At 44.6% G+C, this 21,638-nt stretch overlaps 1 protein-coding gene across 8 annotated transcripts in view; it reads left to right on the plus strand.

The window, feature by feature from the left end:
- The first annotated feature begins 371 nt into the window (after positions 1-371).
- The window catches only part of LOC133372652 (semaphorin-4D-like), a 51,347-nt gene continuing 30,080 nt past the window's right edge, over positions 372-21,638 (plus strand). For 3 of the 8 annotated variants that reach the window (XM_061601552.1, XM_061601548.1, XM_061601556.1), the window contains exons 1-10: positions 1,538-1,591; positions 2,349-2,497; positions 3,978-4,123; positions 7,219-7,278; positions 8,315-8,413; positions 10,270-10,369; positions 12,360-12,470; positions 19,012-19,157; positions 20,008-20,183; positions 21,055-21,211. In XM_061601552.1, coding sequence (XP_061457536.1) covers positions 1,539-1,591; positions 2,349-2,497; positions 3,978-4,123; positions 7,219-7,278; positions 8,315-8,413; positions 10,270-10,369; positions 12,360-12,470; positions 19,012-19,157; positions 20,008-20,183; positions 21,055-21,211 — 1,197 coding nt within the window. In that variant the 5' untranslated portion in view covers position 1,538. Of the gene's footprint in view, positions 450-1,537; positions 1,592-2,348; positions 2,498-3,977; positions 4,124-6,334; positions 6,402-7,218; positions 7,279-7,330; positions 7,498-8,314; positions 8,414-10,269; positions 10,370-12,359; positions 12,471-19,011; positions 19,158-20,007; positions 20,184-21,054; positions 21,212-21,638 lie in introns of those variants that run through there. The other 5 variants (XM_061601550.1, XM_061601551.1, XM_061601553.1 and 2 more) reach the window with 5 other exon arrangements.

Here is a 21,638-nt window from a genome sequence, read left to right on the forward strand (position 1 = left end):
CTCCAGAGCTTGGAAAAGTTACTTTTTTGAACGACAACTCCCATCAGCCCAATCCAGTGGCCATGCTGGCTGGGGCTGATGGGAATTGTAGTTCAAAAAAAAGTAACTTTTCCAAGCTCTGCTACAAACTACAGAAATTTCAGAGGGGAGAAGGATGGAGGAGGCAATCTGCTGCTCAGAGATGATGATAATTTGCAAAATACGGAATTGTAGTGGGGGCGTCGGGGAAGCTAAATTTAAAAGCGAGGGAAAACCGCGACGAAGCCTCAAGCCAACCGGAGGTTCCCTTTCCTTGAGAAGCCACGTGCTGAGCTGCGCGAGGGGCGGGGCTCAGGGGCGGAGCTACGGGTGACGCAGGTTTATAAAAGACGCGCCCAACTGCCGTTTTCCAGGCAATTTATGGTGTGAGGGAAGGGAGGGTTCCTTTGTGGGGAATGTTGGTTGTCCTGGTAAGGGGGTAATAGTGGCGGGAATAAGGATGAGGAATTCTTGGGAGGGGGCCTTTGGCCTGGAAAGGTGTTATTGGAGGGAGGGAGGTGCCTTGAGGGGAATTAATATGGTGGGGGTGGGGAAGCAGACTGGAGACCAGGATATGGGATTCCTGAGAGGAATATTTGGGGTGGGGGTGGTTTTTGATCAGGAAAGTGGGGGTGGAGATGTCCTGAGAGGAATAATTATGGGGAATTAATACAGGGGTTGTTAGTGGGGTTATGGCTGGAAGAGGAATATTTTTTGGGGGGGGAGATGTTCTGAGAAGAATAACGAAGAAATGTCATGAGAAAAGTATTGGGGGATGTCATTGTTGTTTTTATATTTGTGTTTATTTTTTGTAAGCCGCCTTGAGGGCCTTTTGGCCAAAAGGCGGGGTAGAAATAAACTATTGTTATTGTTATTAATAATAATAATAACAGGAGTGAAAAAGTAATAGGAAATGACTGGCGATAACAGTATTCATGGGTTGAATCCAACGTTAGCCTACTCAGAGTAGCCCTGCTGAAATTAATGGACACTTATTAAATTTCTCTCATAACATCACAATGTTTAAAACAATACAGTTTAAAATGAAACATATGTGAAGCAATGAGAACCACCTGAAAACATTTAAAAAAGATTAAGAGCCCATCTAAAAACATTTGCGGAACCGTTTTAAAAAAACATGAGTTCACTCCGGTGGGTTCTCCCCAGAGGTATTTGGAGGCAACCTCTGGAAAGTGGGGATTGTTAATTCAGGATATAGGGGTCAGGCTGGAAAAGGGGTTGGTGAGTGCAGGAGATTCCCAAGGAGGCTGCTGGGCTCATTGACTTAAAATGGGAATTGGCATCAGGTGATGGGGAATAATACCCTCCTCTGGAGGGTATTGGGGGCTATTTGGTGGGAGAGATTTACTTTCAAGGACTTCTGTACTGTTGTGGTTAGAGTGCTGGACTCGGACCTGCGAGAGACCCGTGTTCAAATCCTCCGCTCAACCATGAAGCTCATCTTGAGTCACCACCTCCTCTCGGTCTAACCTACTTCACAGGGTTGTTGGGAGGATAAAATGGGGAGTTGTGGGAGAACCATGTATGCCACCTTGATTTCCTTTGAAGAAAGGTGGGATATAAATGGAGTAGTAAATAAATACTATTTACAGTGATGCTCTCCAGATGTTATTGTCTTCAGCTCCTATCAACTTAGCCCATGATCTGGGACGATGGGAGGGGTAGCCCAGCAACATCTGGAGGGCAGCACATTGGCTACCCCTTCTTTAAAGGGTATTGTAGGTTGCTCTTTGGTGATGGGATGTCCTGAGGAGGACATAGGGGTGGTTGTCTCTGACCGGGTGGTATGTATTTCCTGAAAGGAAAATGGGGAACAGTGGGAGAGGGATATTTTGACTTGGGGTGAGGGTCTGGGTATGGTGGGGGGGCTGATGGGAAAACCGGGGAAAAGGTGGTCATGATTTTCATGAACCATCATCTTCCTGGAAAGGTTCAGGATTTTTGCACATTGACTTTTGCAAAGTCTGCTTTAGATGCTGCAGACTTTACCTTCTGGGTCAAATGAATGAATGGACTGCCTTCAAGTCGATCCTGACTTATGGCGACCCTGTGAAGAGGGTTTTCATGGTGAGCGGTATTCAGAGGGGGTTCACCATTGCCTCCCTCTGAGGCTGAGAGGCAGCGACTGGCCCAAGGTCACCCAGTGAGTTTCATGGCTGTGTGGGGATTAGTCCAACACCTTAACCACTATGCCACACTGGCTCTCACCTTCTGGGTCAAGCAGGATTTAACTCTTTAACCTTTAAAATCATATTGTGAAGCATGCCAGCAGTTGCATCTCTCATGCCTCAGATTGTTAAATCCCACAGAGTCAACACGGGACAGGTTGCGATGTTCTGCAACAAAATGACAAGCACCATCGCTGCCTTCTGCCTTTCAGGCCTTTGGGGAACAATCCAGCTACTGGAAGCAAGGGATCTCCAGAACTGTGTGCCAAGAAAAACAGTGGCATACCAACGTAGGTGTCCTGCTGCAACTATTAACAAAAAGCATGTAGATGCAGTCTTTTGGGCTAGTCCCGCCTTTGCCAAGCAGGTGCTCTCCAGATGTTTTGGACTACAATTCCCATTAGCCCCAGCCAGCATGGGCTCTGCTGGCTAGGAATAATCAGAGCTGTAGTCCAAAACATCTGGAGGGCACCAAGTTGGCAAAGGCTGGACTAGGGGGATCTTTGGTCTGGTCGGGCAGAGCAACTTTTTATCATCTTAGATGGGCTCATTTTATAACATACTATATTTATGAAGAGGAAGGCAATGGTAAACCACCTTTGAATACCTCTTGCCATGAAAACCCTATGAATACATCCAAAAGATTCATAGGGTTGCCATAAGTCATAGTTGACTTAAGGCATATAACAACAAACTATATTTATGAGATGCCGCATGAAAAAAAATTCTTGGTCCAAAGAACAAAAACATAACACTAAAACCAGGCTATACAGTTGCTGTGACAGCAAAATGGAACTTCCATGTGCAAAAGGGGAGGCCATTTTACCTTCAGGCATGGCTTGTGAACTTCTCAGAAGCAGGGAGTTGGACTCGATGGCCTTATAGGCCCCTTCCAACTCTTCTATTCTGTGATTTGGCTAGTCACTTTCAGAATGCTGAATTTCAGAGTTCATTTTGACTGTAAAGCAATTTTTTCAGTTCAGAGTTTCTGAGACTTCATTAAGTGTCATTGTATCTGTTGTCAATTTTTCCCTTGGTTCATAACCATGAGGACTAGTCTTCCTTTTACTTTAATTTTGTTAAGGAGAACTAAGTCCCAGGCTATGGTCTGAAGGCACATGAGGCCAGCACCCTGCTCAGGTCTGGCCAGTGCCTGGATGGGAGACCGCTTGGGAACCGTATGTAAGCTGCCTTGGGTTTCTAGCATGGAAAGAAAGGCGGGGTATAAATGTAATTAATAATAATAATAATAACTAAAATTGGGTCCATAAAATATTGGAGGCCATATAGGGTATTGTTTTCTTCTGAAGTTCATTTATTCACACCATGATGAATCTGAGACTTAAGGTAGTTGAATTTGCCACCCTGGGCTCCTACTGGGAGAATGGGTGGGATATACATTTAATAAATATATTTGGTCCCATTGAAATCAAGGTGAAAATCCCTTTGATTTCAACAAGAAGTGTGTGCAGCTAACTTAGGCTGCATTCCAATACACACTAACTTGGGAGTAAGTCCTTTTGGACCCAGTGGAGCTTACTTTTGAGTAGACATGTATTGGATTACAGCCTTAGTCTAGCTCCGTCCCATCTAATCAGTTTTCATTTTAATATGTCCATGGCAGTGAACAACATTTAAAAAGGAAAAAAGTGATGCAACAGACATTGTATATAAGTAAATCTCTCTGTTTTCAGACAGATATATAATTATGTCATTCTACCAGATCTTCATTTTAGATCTTTAGGCATTTCTTTCTTTTTTCATTTTTAGCTGAAAATCTGAACATTTTTTGGAAACCAGGACTGTCCAATTTTTCCACTCTCTTGGTGAGTGAAGAAACCAACACTTTGTATGCCGGAGCTAAAGATTATATCCTTGCTCTTGACTTGAATGATATCTCTAAAGAAATAACCAGGGTACGTAATATTTTAAAAATTTGTTTTAAAATAAAATAGAAATGGCCTGCCTTCAAGTCGATCCCAACTTATGGTGCCCCTCTATATAGGGTTTTCGTGGTAAGCGGTATTCAGAGGGGGTTTCCCATTGCCTCCCTCTGAGGCTGAGAGGCAGTGACTGGCGCAAGGTCACCCAGTGAGCTTCACGGCTGTGTGGGGATTCGAACCCTGGTCTCCCAGGTCATAGTCCAACACCTTAACCACTACACCACACTGGCTCTCAGTTTAAAAATAAGCACACACATATCACTTGGGGCACTTTTGCAAAGACAGAAGCAGGGCCATGATCCTAATGAAAAGGCAAATAGTTGACTTATTTTTGGACTTCCCTTAATAACAAAGTAGAATTCCAGTCCTGATTTAAGTAGGAATACATGAAGTTCCAGAAGGAGATATTTCCTGTCACCTGATCTCCGTTCAACTGGGGACGCCGGTTGAAGGGACATTTGGCATGCAGAGCCCACATTCTCCCATTGAGCTGTGGCCCCTGCTGAAAGGGCAAGTGTGCGAGAGAGGATGCATGGTATGGAGAGAGTGGATAGGGAGACTTTTTCGCCTTCTCTCCTGATACTAGAACTTTGGGGCATCCAGTGAAGCTGAGCGTTGGGAGATTCAGGATAGGCGAAAGGAAGGACTTCTTCACACATGCGTAGTCAAACTGTGGAATTTGCTCCCACCAGAGGTGTTATAATAAATTATAATAATATAATAAATTTTATTTCTAGGCCGCCTATCTGGCCGCTCAAGCGGCCACTCTAGGCGGCGTACAAGATAAAGTAAAATACAACATACAAACTACATAAAAACCCAAGAACTACAATATAAAACGAAACCGAACCCACCCATAGCTAAAACCAATGGCACCCAAAAGAAAACAAAAACAAAACAAAAGACAAAAACCCAGGCCACCTCAGCCAGCCGGCTTATGTATCCCTCCAAAGAGGGACAGGTGATGGAAATTAGTCACAGCTGGCTGGGTACCTGGGACCTGGTCCTGCAGGAGGCACGTCTGCCAGGCAGCAGTCCCACTGGGAAGGGTGGTGGAGGTGGTGTTCCAGCAGCAGCAGCAACAGCAGGCTCTCCTTCCCTGGGTGGCGATGTTCTCCCTCTTCCTGCAGGCACTGGAGTTGACCTGGATGGTATTAAAAGGGATTAGCCACAACAGCTACACTCCAACTGTGGGAGGCAGTATGCCAGTTTCTGGGAATCGCAGGTGTGGAGAGTGTTGTTGTGCTGAAGCTGCTTGTGGGCTTCCCATTGGGGCGTCTGGTTAGCCACTGTGAGAACAAGGTGCTGGACTAGATGGACCCCCTTTGGCCTGATCCTGGAGCCTTTTTTACCGCTGAGCTGAGAGGGAACAGGGCGCTCTATGAGCAATCATCTTGCATGAGGGGCAAGGCCAAAATCAGCACTTATCTAAAGCCAAAAGGGGCTCCTCCGGGCTCCTCGGATCACTGGTCCTTGTTGGGCAGAAAGCTGCAGTTTACCTTCTTGCCTGCTTCAGTGGTGGAGCAGGTCCTCCGCCTGCAAGGTGCCTCCATGGCCAATGCTGCCCAAGTCCCTTGTCTGAAGCCGCCAGCATCTTCAGAGTTAATTATTCCAGTCAGTACAGGAGCATCCTAACTGAAAATGCTGGGGACTGAACCCAGGCCCTTCTGTCGGTGAAGCAAGTGCTCTACTACTAAACTACAGTCTTTTCCTTAAGGCCCTTCCCCTGTTTTCCCCTCAGCTTTTTATAGGATTGGTCTGTAGTATATTTTACCTTATGTGTTGTTTTGCGGCCTTGGTCCATTGCATGAAAAAGATGAGATATAAATTCAAATAGCAAGCAATGGCAATATGCAAGGACCCCTATCGACAGCTGCTTCAGAAATGCGGAAAGCATGAGCGGTCATAAAGAATGTATTCAGTTTGTGTCTCTTGTACCAATGTATAACTGTTTTCTCCATGTCCGGAATGTGTTTGGAAGCCCTATAAAGGGGGGGGGCAATTGGGGAGGGGCATTAATATTAAAACAGTAAAAAATAAAAAAAATCAGGTAAACAATACTCATTTGCAGAAGTGTGTCTGTGTGAGAAAGAGAGTGGCAGGGGGTGGGGAAGTCCCAACTGTATGAATCCTAGGCACAAGCCACAAGATTGTCTCATTATGCTGTCTTTTACGAGCCTTCAGGAAAGAAAAACTACAAGACTCAAAATGCAACATGCCTAGCAGGGAGCTGGAAAAACGTAGACCCAAGGTAGACCCTGTGTTTAGGGTGGAAAAGGGGGGGAGCACAGCTACCTTCAACACTTTGAGATAAGACAGACTATAGAAAAGCTTAAATCCAGCTCCCCTTTGCCCCAGCAGCCATCACAGTCAAACTCAATGGTCAGGGATTGTGATGGGTGTTGGGAGTCTAGAGCACACAGAGTTCCCCATTCCTGACCTAAGAAGCAGCATTCCGAAGTGCATGTGAGCGATGGAGGAATACCTCTGGTTGAACAAGGCATTCCCTCCTGAGAGAGGGGAATGCCTCTTATGGTAGGGATGGAGAACCTTGGGAACTCCCGATATTTATCAAGTCCCAGTAGTTGGGGATGATGGAAGCTGGAGCCCAACGGCATCTGGAAGGCTGCAGGTTCCCTGTCCCTGTGAGTCAGGAGGAGACGATTCATGCATCAGAGGTCAGAGATGAACCCAGGAGTCAGAGTCGTGAAATGAAGCCACAGCCCAAGAAAAAACAAGCACACCAGAGTCAGAAAGGCCATTATTGCTCAGGCAATATCTCAGCCCAAACAGGAAGCCCTTTTATAGCCCTTCCTCTCTGAGAGAGCCCTGCAGCCTGTTTCAGTAGGCAAGACCTATCCAGAGCATACTTCTTCACTGCCCTGGAAGAGCACATGCGGCTAGGTGGAGGGCTTCTGCACACCAAGCTAAAACTTCCACTTCTGACAGTGATGAGTTGATAGGAACAGGAAGCCGCTGGCTGAAAGCACTGGTGTTGGTACAGTAGAATGTTTCATTGGTCAGCAGCTTCAATTCTTTTAACATTTCATTTGCTTTTTGGTTTCCAGGAGGTCTGGTTTGCCCCAGAGGACAGGCAGCTTGAATGCCTTCGCCGAGGAAAGAGCAAAGTAGGTCTTGGCACTGTTGCAGCCCAGGCGCAGGACATAATCTGTGCCACAGGCTTCAACTGCTTTAACTGTCATTCCCTCTCCCTCAGAGAACTCTGGAGACGATGGCTCTGTTCAGATGAGTTTGTGTCCTCTAGCAGAAAGACTCTCACTAGGTTTTGCTCGGAAAAGTTGGCCAGTTAAGCTGGTATAAAAGCCGATATAGAGCTAAGTCCTCAGGTGTGCCAAAAGTAGCTCTTTGAATTCCAGCCTATTTATTTAGAAAATGTATAAACTTCTTGCTAAAAAAATCACCAAGCAGTGTAACAAGTCCAATTTATATAAGAAACATGACTAAAATACACAAACCAATAAAAAACATCCTGTCTGTGCAAGATTGTGGCAGGCTTCTTGAGGATGGAGCATGTGCACGCAGAAGGTCCTGGGTCCCGGTTAAAAAAAATCTTGGGTGGCAGTCCTAGAGGCCATGGAGAGGTGTCGTAATAAAAGAATTCTGGGCTCGTTAGGTGGTCTTGGTACAAGGCTGTTTTGTATTTTTAGGGGAAGGCCCATAGCTCAGTGGTGGGCCCCTGCTTTACACGTGGAAAATCCCTGGCTAAATCCACACTACCAGGCTGTCCACGAGGGAAGAGACAGGATGCAGGACCGCTCCATTGGCACAGTTGAGAGACCAGCAACTTTTGACTCTTTCCCTCCTGGAATTATTCATCCCGAATTAGTCATTAGAGGAACTTTGTAACTGAGAGCTACTTTCCTCCTCCTTCCTGCTCCATTTTCTTTTTGTGTTGTAAGCCTGAGGGCAGGGATGTAGAATAATCATAATAGTAATAATAATGATGTGTGATCTTTAAGCTGCTCTGTGAGCCATTTTTGGATGAATCTTTGAATGAATTCATCCCGGATATTGTAGTTGGGTAATTTTTGAGTCTGGACTTCTTAACTTTTAAAGCAGCAGAATGGTTTTATGTAATAAGGAACAGAAATACCCACACTGTTTGTTGTTAGTGTTTAATTTTGTTTGCTTTTTTCTTTAAAGGCAGAATGCCAGAATTACATCCTCCTCCTTCATGAGATAAATGCGACCAGCTTCTACATTTGTGGAACCAATGCTTTTCATCCAGCTTGTCGTTACATGGTAAGTACACAAAATACATTTTGTGGATTGCTTATAATATCATGCCCTTTCCCCTCTCCCATAGTGAGGTTGAGCTGTGAGTGCTGTTCCTCTTATAAGTCTTATTTATTTACTTTGTGATTGTACGTTTCTCAGTTGTTTTTAAAGATGTATTTTAAACAGTTGTAACCTGCCGTGGGATCTCAGAGGGAAGGGTAGGTAATAAAATAATTATTATTGTTGTTATTTTTTAAAAAGTATTTATAAACATGGTATGGGATATAATGTTATTGGAAAAATTGACAAATAAATTAAGGTTGGTACAAGACACAAGAAAGAGAGACAATTTTATAATGGTTTGGTTTGACTTTATTAGACATGTAAATGAACAGACTGGTAGCCCAGTTTTACCAATGGCATTCACTTGAATGTGGAGTAGGTGATTGGAAGGTCTTTAAGATAGATAAAGTGAAGTTGCCTGAAATGGTCTTGGAAAAGTAAAAGTAAAATGGATTAGAAATTCATAGCTTTGTAAATGATTTAAAGTGTAGTATAAATGGTAGGCCCAACGTAACACCCAGATTAAGGAACTGATGTATGAAATGTGTAATGAATTTTGTTCTTTAGTTTTATTTAATTTAGTAATTATGAGCTTGTAATGATTAAAGAAACTAATAAAATTATTTGTTTAAAAAACATGTATATACCACTTACTGTTTAAAAATCTTGTAAGTGTTGTACAACATAAAAGCTATAAACTCAATGTCATTAAAACAAAAACAGCAGTATAAAAACTGGAATTCAGGGAATTTCAGCAAATAAAAAACAGGGTCTGATCTTATGGGTTAGGGAAATCCTGGGCAAACAGATGTGTTTTTACAAGATGCTGCTTCGCATGTGACCTGGTTTGCGCATAATGCTAAGCCATGGTTTGTTTTAAGCTTAGGTGGGGGCCCTTATTCAGCCAGAGGACCACATTTTCTCATGGGAAAACTTCTGGGGGGGGGGAGTGCACGTTGGTTGGTGTGGCAATGAATAAGACTCTTAACCTTGGCATCAGGGCTGTGGAGTCGGAGTCGGAAGCAATTTTGGGTGGAGTCAGAGTCGGTAGAAATGTACCGACTCCAGCTTTAGAATAAATTTTGATTGACAATTTTTTTAAAACATACATTCAAAATGTCAAAGAAGCTTCCCATGAAGTCAGCTGTAGCTGAGCATTTCACCATAACTGAAGATGGAAAACATTTTGTGTGTCAGTGTATGACACAGGACCCAGATGAAGACAAATGCTGTGATGCCAAGATCAGCGCATATTCAGGCAATGATAAAAATGCTCCTATGAGAGCTTCCAATTTAAAAAGACATTTACAGCCCATTTCAGGGCTATGGAGTTGGAAGCAATTTTGGGTGGAGTCGGACAGTAGAAAAATAGAGGAGTCAGAGTTGGAGTCAAAGGTTTGGCGTATCGACTCCACAGCCCTGCTTGGCATAGTCTGCAACATTCTACCATGCAAAAGTCAGAGGCTTCTACACACACACCTCTGCATCAGACAAGCAGGAGCACTCGAGGGTGTGAAGTGAGGGGTTTGGCCTAGGAGGCAGCATGGACTGGGAGCTGAATAGAGAGGCCTGCATCTCTTGGCCCATCCACTTCAAAAAGCCTCACCTACCCCGTCATGTGGGCCTCCAGGATGCTGCCCGTGAGGGAGTTTGGCCCTGGGCTGAAAATGATTCCCCACCCCAACATAGGGAGATCTGGATGAGGTGAAGCACTGTTTCCTATACAGAGGTGGTTCCCGTGTCAGAATTATGTAATATGGACCTGCTCTCTTCAAATAGAAATCTCAGCTCATTTGGTTTTGCTTTCTCCAAAATAGGTCATTGACGACAGGAAGTTAAAGCTGCAGTCAAAGGCTGTGGAAAGCAGAGGTAGATGTCCCTTTGAGCCAAGGACAAGATATGCGTCCTTGATGGTTGGTGAGTTTCCTCATTGCCACATGAGTGACTTGATATCTTTCCCGCTTAGTCATGGCTGTCAAGTGCTAATTGCTCAAATTAGGTGTCTGAGCATATTCTGGATCTGATGTGTCCTTTCAGGCCCTGAATGAAAGACTTTATTTGAAAACCTTTTTACTTACTCCCACTCAGCCAGCCGCCGCTGTCTGCTTGCACATTGATTCTCCCCCAGTGACTGACTGACTCTTAACTTTTCCCAAAAGATGCTGGGTTGTCTCCAATTGAATTCTACTCATAGTAGACACATTGAAATTAATGGATCCTCGTTCATCATGTCCATCAGTGTTAATGGGTCTACTCTGATTAGGACTTAGTCCTGAGAAGCATTTTTCCAACTCCGCCAGCCTTTAATCTCTATTTCTTCTTCCTTCCTGGATATTTTGAGAGGAGGGGAGGGGCTGCATGCTGCTCCTCTCCATATTGCAAAGGCAGAAGCCTATCAAATCTAACAAAACAGGAAAGCGCGGCCTATTGGAAACACAGTCTGCTGTCTTTTGACAACCACAGACGTGTCCTTTAAATCTGGGAGTTGCTTTTTCTTTGGAGAGCTGTTTAATTCAGTTTCTGGGGGAAAGAACTGGCATCTTCTCTTTTGGAGATGGGAAGTCTGATGCTGTCCACACGTTGTCAGACTCCAAATACCCCATCATGGCCAGTGGTCAGGGATGATTAGCGTTGTCGTTCAGCAAGATTCAGAGTTCCTCATCCCTGCTCTGAGAAGTAGCTTTCCCAGTGATATGAGAGAGATGGAAGGACGCCCCTAGTTAGAAGAGGTACTCCCTCCTGAGAGAGGGGAGTGCCTCTCTTTAAGTCAGGAATGGGGAATTGTGTGTCCATCCAGGCGTTGTTGAATCCCAACTCATCCGCTTCAGCAGCCGGCATTGATCTAAAGGTACGATGGGCGCTGGGAGTCCAGCAGCACCTGCAGGTCTACAGATTTTTCCAGTGCTTGTTCTCTGTCATTGACTACTTTCGCAGTACTAGCTGTTTCTCGTGTTACTTTCCTCCAGAGACAGGGGATGTGGCTTCGTGTTTGGGGTGGCTGGGCCAGCAGGATGCCTTTAGCTACCCTATGGCCTCCCTTGCTCCATTTCCTCCGTATTGCCACTGGTGCACATTCACTTTCCTGTCCTTCTGGGCTTGATCAAAGAGTGTTTGCGCGGGCAACGTTGGGAAATCAGTGAGGGTTCCCCAATTCAGAAAAAAATGTGGTGCTGGATTGTGGCCCTCATACCTGCTTTTCCTTCAGAATAAAAGTGGGGGTGTTAAGCACTTTTTTCCCTGCGGTGGATGAGTGGATCCAGCCATGGATGGGTTGACCAGGTGTGAGGCAGAGTATCCAGTATGGCTGAGTTAGTTGAAATTAGGAGAGGGGTACCTTTTTCAGCCCAAGGTCCCCGTTCCCTTCTTGGCAATCCCACGGGCCACTCGCCAATGGTGGGTGGGGCCAGAGGTGAAAGTGGGTGGAGCAATCAGTGTAGTCTTTTCCTTATTAACCATAGGCTCGTTTCCTCTCTCTCTCTCTCTCTCTCTCTCTCTCTCTCTCTCTCTCTCTCTCTCTCACACACACACACACACACACACACGCACACGCACATGCACATGCACACACATGTCCAGGCAAGCAGAAGGCATTATTGAACTATAAGGGCACATTCCAGCCCAGCCAAAACACTCAAGGGGTGTGTGAGGCAGGGCTGTTGAGAGACCAGACCAAACCAAACCCTGGAGGGCTGTATACAGGCTCTGGGCCTCAGGTTCCCCATCTCTGGTGTAACTTGTCGCTTGGCCCTGAGAGGAACCACCATCGTAGCCATGGTGTGTATTATCTGTCCTGTTGCTGCTTCTAAATATAGCTGTCTCGCACACACAGGGTATGCGTCCACATTTTCAGCAGGTTGTGGCAGGGATTAAAAAACATTTCTTTTTATTCCCCTCCCCCACCCCCAAGACGGTGCACTTTATTCTGCCACTTCAAACAACTTCTTGGGTACGGAGCCAATTATACTACGGAGTTTGAGGAATCCTTTAAGGACAGAGTTTAAAGCATCCTGGCTTAACGGTAAGGCCTTTTTTATGTAGTTAAGTGTCACCAATTAACGGTGTTTGGGGTGCTTCTTTCGAACCTGTGCTATTAAGTCTTCTGCTGCCCCTTGTCACGTATCAAAGCCCTTGAGCGTGCAATTAAATCCACCCTTTAGAAAATGCACACCCTACTGCAGCATTGTCTGGTGAGAAATGCTACATGCACAGCTTTGCTTTGACGGTAGCTTAATAAACAGGTAAATTTTCATTGAAATGCCAAACAGATTTTGTTAAAGAAAGATCTTCCTTTTATAAAAATATGTGAGTTTAGTGGGGGAGGCGAAGGGTGTGTGTTAAGAAGTAGTGCAAGGCAGTGTTTTAAGATATATTATTCCAGCCCTTAGATCGAAAAGGGAAATTGATGTACAGGTTTGACTTGGAAGAGATTTGGGGAAGGGTGGGTGGGTGAATAGATGTGCTGGATGTAGCCCACCCCTCTGTATGCTCACATCTGTCTTTGCCCCTGTGAGGTGCATTGGTTGTTAACCATACAAGTAGATCTGAGACAACAAAGCCGATTGGGGCAATGGCTGCAGATGTCACAAAGGCACTGCCGACTCTCTAAAGGGAAGGAAGGCTACTTCGCTCGGCTCTCTCCTGTTGCTTGTGCCCTATCAATGCCTTCCCTCCCACCCAGATTCCTTCCAGCTGTGCCTCTCACAAAGCAGTTTAGCCAGGACAGGTACTTGTAGACACATGGGCTGTTGTTATAGAAGGTTATTTTGCCTCTGGTTCCTTCTTAATTCACTTCCCTGCCTCTTGTCCTTTTCTCTCAAGCCTCATTCTCCATCCACTCTGCCTTCTGTGTCTTCTTTCCCAATCCCAAACACCTTTTCTTCAGCCTCTAGGCTTTTAATCCTTTTGCTTTCCTTCCTCCCTGCTTTTCCATCTTTGCCCATCCCCTGTGGAGATTTAATCCCAGCCAAGCCAACAACTTTCCCTTCCTTAACACACATTCTGCTGCAAACGGCTTTGTTTCTGTTGCAGCGAATATGGTGTGCTATCACAGTTCTATCAGTGCCAATCAGCACTGCAGGCTTCCCTGTCACAAACACACACTACAATGTGGAAGTCATTTTGCGCCTAACAATAAGTGCTATCTTTTGGTTTATTAAATTTCGTTATTAAATTTTAACTTGCAATCAAGGTTCTCCCAAAGGGGCTCTATAACTGATGTTTTTGTAATTTGTAAATGTGCTTCATGTGATTAAGTCCTTCCAAATCAGATAATTAATCCATAAATAAAATTCTTTAATCTGTTGACAGGCCTATTTTCACCCATTTTACATGCCACCAGGAAGGCTTTATTCATTCTGCTGCATAACAACAGAAAGGAGATGCAAGGGAATTTAATTAGTTTCTATAAACAGTCCCTTTATTTAAAACGGGGCAAAAATGTTCTTATTTAGCGTGAATGATAACAAATTGTCCTTCCTCTGAAGGATTCATCTAGGTTTCTGCATATTGCTGAATGTTTGATGTTAATCTGTGTAGTTTTTGCTGCAGCCCCCACGCACCCACTCACCCACGGCAAGCAACTATACTGAGAAATAAAGTTTTAAGAAAGAAGGCGGGCATGTACAAAACACTTAAAATATAATAATGAGGGGATTCATGTCCCATTTTCACTCATTCTCTTTCACTCTCTTGAAAATTTATTTAAACTTTTTAGATTTGTTTAAACAATTTGCACTGTTATATTTTCCTTTTCATTTTTAATGGCTGCTGCTCTGCAATTTTGTCCTTTCATTGAGTGTTGTTGCAGTTGTTTTTACTCTTATAAATTATATACCTCCCTGGGAGTCTTTTACTGAAGGTGGAAATGTCCAGAGGGGATAACCTTCATGCGCTTGGTGAAGTGTGCTCTAGTCCATGAAAGTTTATGCCATAAAATCAGTTTTGTTAATCCTGAAGGTGCTCAACAGAATTCTTTTTGTACCAAATAGCGGTTGATAAATCTGCTAATAAACACTTCAAAATTCTATTGGTTTTATATAACTTTTATGTCACAGTTTCCTCCTCCAAAGAATCCTAAGACTTGTTTGAGTGGTGAGGCTATGGTGCTTTCTCTGGTTAAGATCTTTGCCTCTGCTTTTGTAGAACTACACTCCCCTGGAGAGAAGGAGAAATTATTAAACAAATGTGAAGGTGCAGTCCTATATATCCTCCAGCTGAGAAGTGACAGGACAGCGGTGGAGAATCTCAGCCTTGGGGGCCAAATGCAGCTCTTCAGACCCTTGAAACCATCCCCAGCCCTGCTTCACACCCTCCTTGAGTGTTTTTGCCTGGCTGGCATCTGTCTTTGCACTCTACTAATGACTTGTTTGTCTGGAGGATTAAAGAGCATATGTGGAAACCTAGTGCTCAAAGGTAGAATTTACATCTGAAGATGGTTCAGAAGCTTCAGTTGGCTCAGAATGCTGCTGCCAAGTTGTTGGAGTGTAGAACTCTGATATTAGGCCATTTTCATGGGCTAAAACATATCTTCAGAAGCCTCCTAGCAACAGAAGCTTGACATCCGTGGAGGTCAGTCCATTTGGGTAACCGAGGCACTGCCCCGCCAACCTCGCTGTGTCCTCAGCCAGCCCTCACCTGCTTGTCTTCTTACTTAACAACCAGTCCAGCTGCCAGCTTCCTCCTCCTTAGTCTCAGTGTTGCAGTTGTAGAACTCAGCAAAGAAGAGGATGGGACAAGACTAAAATTAGGCCTCTGGCCTGTTGACCATTGAACCACACTGTCACTGAGTGTTTTTCCATCAAGTCTGAAAGTGTGGAAATCTGTAGCTAAGAGAAATGTCTTTGCCCAGTCTGGGAACGGATAGCCAAGGCCGTTGTCATGGCAGCATCAAGATAGACTGGGAGAGTTCTAGCAGTTATCTGTGTTGAGCTGTGTCTTCTGTGTAATGTCTTTGAACTGAGAACTTCTCTCCTAGAGGGGGGGGATGTTAAAGCCTTAAGCCATAATGTCTTAATAAAAGACTCTTAACCTGATCTAATGCATCTGAGAAGTTTGTTGAGCAACTTAACTCCAACGTAACGTATGCTGTTTCACGCAACAACGCACACACATCAACAGGGTTATGGGCCCAGATCCACAGTGCATTACACGGGAGTAAGTTGCTGGTCTGAACGGCAGACGGAGTTCCAGAGGGCAGCTTGATTGATTGTACCAGACAGAGGTGAGCAACATGGCTGTAAACCTGTCTGGGGGAGGCTTGCCAATGGAAAGATTGACGGAAAAGAATTATGGCAGCTGGAAGCCGAGGATGCGGACTTTGCTGATAAAAGAGGATTTATGGGACATTATAGATAGACCCCCTCCGGCGGTACTGACCGCGGCCTGGACGCGTAGAGATCAGAAGGCGCAAGCTTTTATACTTCTGGCTCTATCAGACTCTCAACTTCTACACGTGAGAGATGTTACAAACGCCAAACAGATGTGGGACGTGTTGGAAGGCATTCATGTGCAACAGACTGCGGGATCTAGATTGTGTTTGGCACGGAAGCTTTACCAGATGCGCTTCACGGGTGAGTGCGAAATGAGTGAGCATCTCACGGAATTCAGACGTTTGTTTGCTGAGCTGACGGACTGAGGCGTCGAACACTCTGAACTTCAGAAAACCTATCTGATCCTGGCTTCGCTCGATGGGACTTGGAATAATATGGTCATGGCTTTCGAAGCCATGCCTGACGGAGGTCTGAACGTTGCGTTTATTGAGGAAAAGCTGACCCAGCAATGGCAGCGGAGACAAGAGGCGAAAAGTGCTGAGGAAAAGCAAAGAGCCAAGCTGAAAGAAGAAAGCAGCAGCAGACAGGAAAACAAGCAAGAACAGCAACGGCTGAAGGCTTGTTATGCCTGTGGGGCTCGTGGGCATCTCCAGAAAGACTGTGCAGTCAAGCGAAACTCCAGGGACGGAGGCTTGAAGCAGGGAAATGTGAACTTTGTTTGTAAACAGAAGTCTCAAGATTTAGCACCTGTTGACTGGATTGTTGACAGCGGGGCGAGCCATATATTAATTAAAGACAGGAGTTTGTTTTACACGTCTACAAATGAGCAGGACTTTGTTTTACTTGCGGATGGATCGCAGAAGAGCGTGGAAGCCCGAGGACTGGTGAGATTTGATAAACTGGGAATACTTTCAGAATGTTTGTTTGTTCCAGAATTAGCTCATAACATTTTGTCAGTCAGAAAACTGGTGAGTTGTGATTTTTCTGTATTGTTCCACAAAGACAAATGTTATGTAATGAGGGGAGATCAAGTGTGTTTGCAGGGAAGCCTTAATGATTCACAATTTGTAATAAAGAGCAGTCAAGCAGGGTGTGCTGTGTTAAATGCTGAGGCACAGGTACATCAGGGCTGCGTCCATGAATGGCATCAAAGGCTGGGGCATGCAAACCTTGACACGATTAAGAAAACCCCAATGCATAGTGAAGACATGCGTTTAAGAGATTGTGGACAGTTAATGGATTGTGATTCTTGTCATAAAGCTAAAATGACTATTGCACCAATTAACCGGGAGGCTGAAAGAACCACAACAGCTCCCTACCAGCTAGTTCATGTTGATTTATCAGGGCCAATAAATGCTTCACGTGGAGGTGCGAAATTCTTTATGGTACTGGTAGATGATTTCTCTAGATACACCAATCTTTATTTGCTCAAGCATAAAAGTGAAACTGAACAGAAGCTGAAGCTGTTCATTAAGAGAATTGAAACTCAACATGGCGTCACTGTGAAAGCGATACACTCGGACCGGGGGGGGGGGAATTCACGAGTAAAGCATTGAGTGACTTCCTTGAGAGTAAGGGAATAAAACAGAATTTTACTGCTCCATACAGCCCGTTTTCCAATGGAACTGCAGAGAGAAAAAACAGGGTGCTGCAGGAGGCAATGAGAGCCATGTTAATGGATTGCAGTTTAGGGAATTCTTTCTGGGCAGAAGCAATTCTTTATGCGAATTACATTCACAATAGGGTATTACACAGTGCTCTTGGAATGTCTCCTTATGAGAAAATCACTGGCAGAAAACCGAAAATACAACACATTCAAAAATTCGGGGCAAGATGCTGGATCCACATTCCACAGGGAAAAAGGAGGGGCAAGCTTGCACCAAGGGCGCAGCAAGGTTTTGTTTTGGGATTTCAGAATGCATATTTCAGAGTTTGGTGTCCAGAAACACAGCAGTTAATTCTGAGCAGAAGCATTAAAGTCTCAGAAAAACCTTGGGATCAAAGGGAAACAGTCATTCTTACAGGGTCAGATGACACACAATCACAAACATTTAAGCCAAATCCAGACATAAAGGTAGAGGGCACACATATTCCTCTCAGAGATCGTTAAATGAGCTCATTTGTGGGAAACGAAGATCAAAGAAACGTAAGGCTGAGGAAATGGAATCTCCTGCGCAGGCTGTGCCAAGCACAAGCACAGATGGGGGGGCAGAGAGAGCAGAAGCCATTAAGACGTTCTACAAGAGTAAACATAGGGAAACCGCCAGAAAGATATACTGTGGGGGTAATTACCAGTCCTGGAATGAATAAACTGGTGGACATGGATCCTGACATTTTGTATTTGACATGTGTACAGCCAAAGTTTGATTGAATAAAGTTTTAGCTAAATTTTCAGAGGTGTTCTGAACTGTACTGAAATGTAAGCTGTATTGCAAGATGTATTGTAGAAATGTATTATTGTAATTGTTGTAATGAATTACAGACATGATGGGAAAAAGGGGGGATTGTTGACCATTGAACCACACTGTCACTGAGTGTTTTTCCATCGAGTCTGAAAGTGTGGAAATCTGTAGCTAAGAGAAGTTATGTCTTTGCCCAGTCTGGGAACGGATAGCCAAGGCCGTTGTCATGGCAGCATCAAGATAGACTGGGAGAGTTCTTGCAGTTATCTGTGTTGAGCTGTGTCTTCTGTGTAATGTCTTTGAACTGAGAACTTCTCTCCTAGAGGGGGGGATCTTAAAGCCTTAAGCCATAATGTCTTAATAAAAGACTCTTAACCTGATCTAATGCATCTGAGAAGTTTCTTGAGCAACTTAACTCCAACGTAACGTATGCTGTTTCACGCAACAACGCACACACATCAACATGGCCTTGCCTACTGTTGGCCCCATGCCCCTTTATGCCTACCAGTCCCACTGGGCACCAGCCATCACTGACAGGCTTGAGAAGGGCCAGATGGGGCTATTTCTGTGATAGGCCCAAGACGGAGGAATGCCCTCCCGAAGGAGGACCTCCTGACCCCATTTGTGCCTCCTTTAAAAAATTTTTTTATTCCTGTTGTATTTTATGAATTGTAAATCTCTGAGACATTTCTGTGAAAAGCAATGAATAAACTATAATTATTATTTTCTGCGAGTCTTTTGGGAGGAGGGAATCTACTACTTCGTATTGTGCTAGGCTGTGGGAATAGAAGAAATGTCTCGATTCTGCCCACAATTTTGTTAAAAAATCAATTTTAAAAAGAACAATAATAGCAGATGGTACTTACTGACTTGTAATTGTTTGTTCCAGAGCCCACCTTTATTCATATTGATCTCGTACAGGAGAGCAATGCAAGCTCCGACACGGATAGGATTTATGTGTTCTTTACTGAAACTGCCGTTGAGTTTGAGTTCTACGACAAGCTTCTGGTCTCCCGGATGGCCCAGATCTGCAAAGTGCGTGTTTGGCCACCTGACCATCTTATGTGTAGGATCAGGTGGATGGATATGTAACTTAGCTCAAGCTTCATAATCTGAAATTATTATTAATATTCTTATTATTAAACATTAAGTGCCTAACATTTTCTAAGCTTTGTACAGAGATTAAAAGATACGACAGTCCAGCTCTCTGGCTTATAATCTGATAGGCACGATTCAAAAGGAACAAGCAGGGAAGAGGGAAGAGAGCGGTGAGAGCAGTTGCTCTTTTGCTGGCCATTGGGTGGGGCCAGTGTCAGGAATTACAAGGACCAGAACAGGGATGAGGAGCCTCAAGGCTCCTCTGCCCGGCCTTTGGGGCTCTTCCTGGGCCACACCTCCTTGAGTGTTTCTGCCTGGCAGGAATGCGTCCTTGAACCCCAATAACGCCTCTTGCTTACCTGGAAGGAGGAGAAAGGGGGGTCTGTGTGCGTGTATGTAGAAACTAGCCTACTGTAGAGGGGTAACATTTACATGTGTCACTCTGTCCACCTCTGGCACGTGGCCCCCGGAAGGTTGTCCAAAAACTACTGTGGCAGTCAAACTGAAAAAAATGCTCCCCGTTCCAGGGCTAGAACCTGGCATCTTCAGCTCTATGAGGAAAGGGGAGTGGGCGAAAAATTAAAAGGTGTGTCAGAAAGAAAGAGAGAGAAGGGGTGGCAGGAAGAGGAAGCAGAGGGTGCCAGGAAGAAAAGGAGTGGTGGCATCCACTTTTGTTTTGGGCCCTGCATGCAGCTGCTGACAGATTACCCCTGAGGGTGTGTGGCCCTTGATAGAGGAAAAAAATGCCACCCCGTCTTATTAGCTTCTTTTTTCCCTCTACATGTAGGGTGATCTTGGCGGGAAGCGCACACTGAAAAAAAAATGGACTTCATTTTTAAAGGCCACCCTTGTCTGTTCTGCTCCTGAATCAGATTTCCAGTTCAACGTCCTTCAGGCTGTCTTTGTGTTCAAAACCACGAACTGGCGGGAAACCATCTTTTATGGGATTTTTACCCAGCAGTGGTAAGATTTCATCCACTCGTCCCCCCCACACACACACAAAGCAAAAGTAGTGGCCAACTTGGTGCTCTCTGGCTCTGTTGAACTACAGGTCCCATCAGCCCCACTGAGCACATGGCTAAAGACAGTGCTATATTAAGCCCCCTGTGGAGCCACCACTTTAATTCTGCTTTCAGCTGATTGCAGAAAAAGCAATGCCTCAGCATCACTGCAGGCGCCCTAGTATGGTAATAAGCAAACTGATACAAGTCTTCTAAATAATAGATACATCTTCAGGTTAGCTCTGGTTACATTTAGAGACAGAGTTTGACTTCAGGCAGAAATCTCCCTTGTGAATCTTTTTCTCCCTCCTCCCTCTTTTCTGTTTTCAGACTTTATTATTATTACAAGAAGATGCTTTGTCATAAAAGGGTGATAAAAAAAAGGCATCTTGAGAGATTGCAATTAGCACTTGAGAAACAATGAATGTATAATGCGGACTCTGGAAGTTTTTCTATCCTTATAACAATAATTCCCAAACTATGGTCTGTATCTGGTTAGTAATGCTCAGAGCATACCTATTAAAACTAATGGGCATTACTAATGTAGGTCCATTAATTTTGAATGGCTGAGTCGAGCTTGGATGGGTGACATATCTTATTTTTAGCCATATTTCTTCATCAGGTATAATTTGAATCCTTTACGTTGTATCCAAGTAAGTTCTACTCATCCACTGAAATTAATAGACCTAAGCGAGTCATGTTCTTTATTTCAATGGGTCTCCTCTGAGTAGGACTAATGTTGGATACAACCCTTTGATGGTTCCTGATGCAGGGATGCACTCTCAAAAAATCATGTCTGTTGTAAAACTAATTGCTTGCTTTCTCATTTTAAGGGGGAGATTGGACATCTCAGCTGTTTGTGCATTCAAAATGGAAGCTGTGAAAGATGTCTTCCTGAAAGGGAACTTCAAAGGCCCTGTTGCTGTCGAGAATTCCCACACAAAATGGGTGGTGCACAGGGCAGATGTCCCCACTCCTCGCCCTGGTGCTGTAAGTCTCCTGCCTGCCCTGGGTGGACAGCTGTCGTTCCTGGTTGCGGTCCAGGGAGGGTCCCTAACTTTCTTAGGTCATCTCCAGACTATTTCCCTGCAGGAAGGAGGAGATCCATGGATGGGTTTTCTTCTCCCACTTGCTCCACTGGGCAGAAATATGCTGACGAGCATTGCTCAGCTGAGTGGGAGAACAACTCCTTTTCCCAGTTCACTTCCTGCCCAGCTCCACAGCAGGACGTGTTCATCTCAGTTCTACCTTTTTGTGGGCAGCAGTAGGATATTTTCCTTTTTCTCAGCGCTCAGTTCTTCTGATCTGTTTCTTCTTCGGATTGCTGTCCTATAAATATATAAATATTGTTTTAGGGTCATTTTTAGAAGTTTATGTTCAAGCTGAGGAATATTGGGGTTGAAGCGAGCTGGGACTG

Source organism: Rhineura floridana, chromosome 18 (genome assembly GCF_030035675.1).
Source record: "Rhineura floridana isolate rRhiFlo1 chromosome 18, rRhiFlo1.hap2, whole genome shotgun sequence".
Taxonomy (NCBI): Eukaryota; Metazoa; Chordata; class Lepidosauria; order Squamata; family Rhineuridae; genus Rhineura; species Rhineura floridana.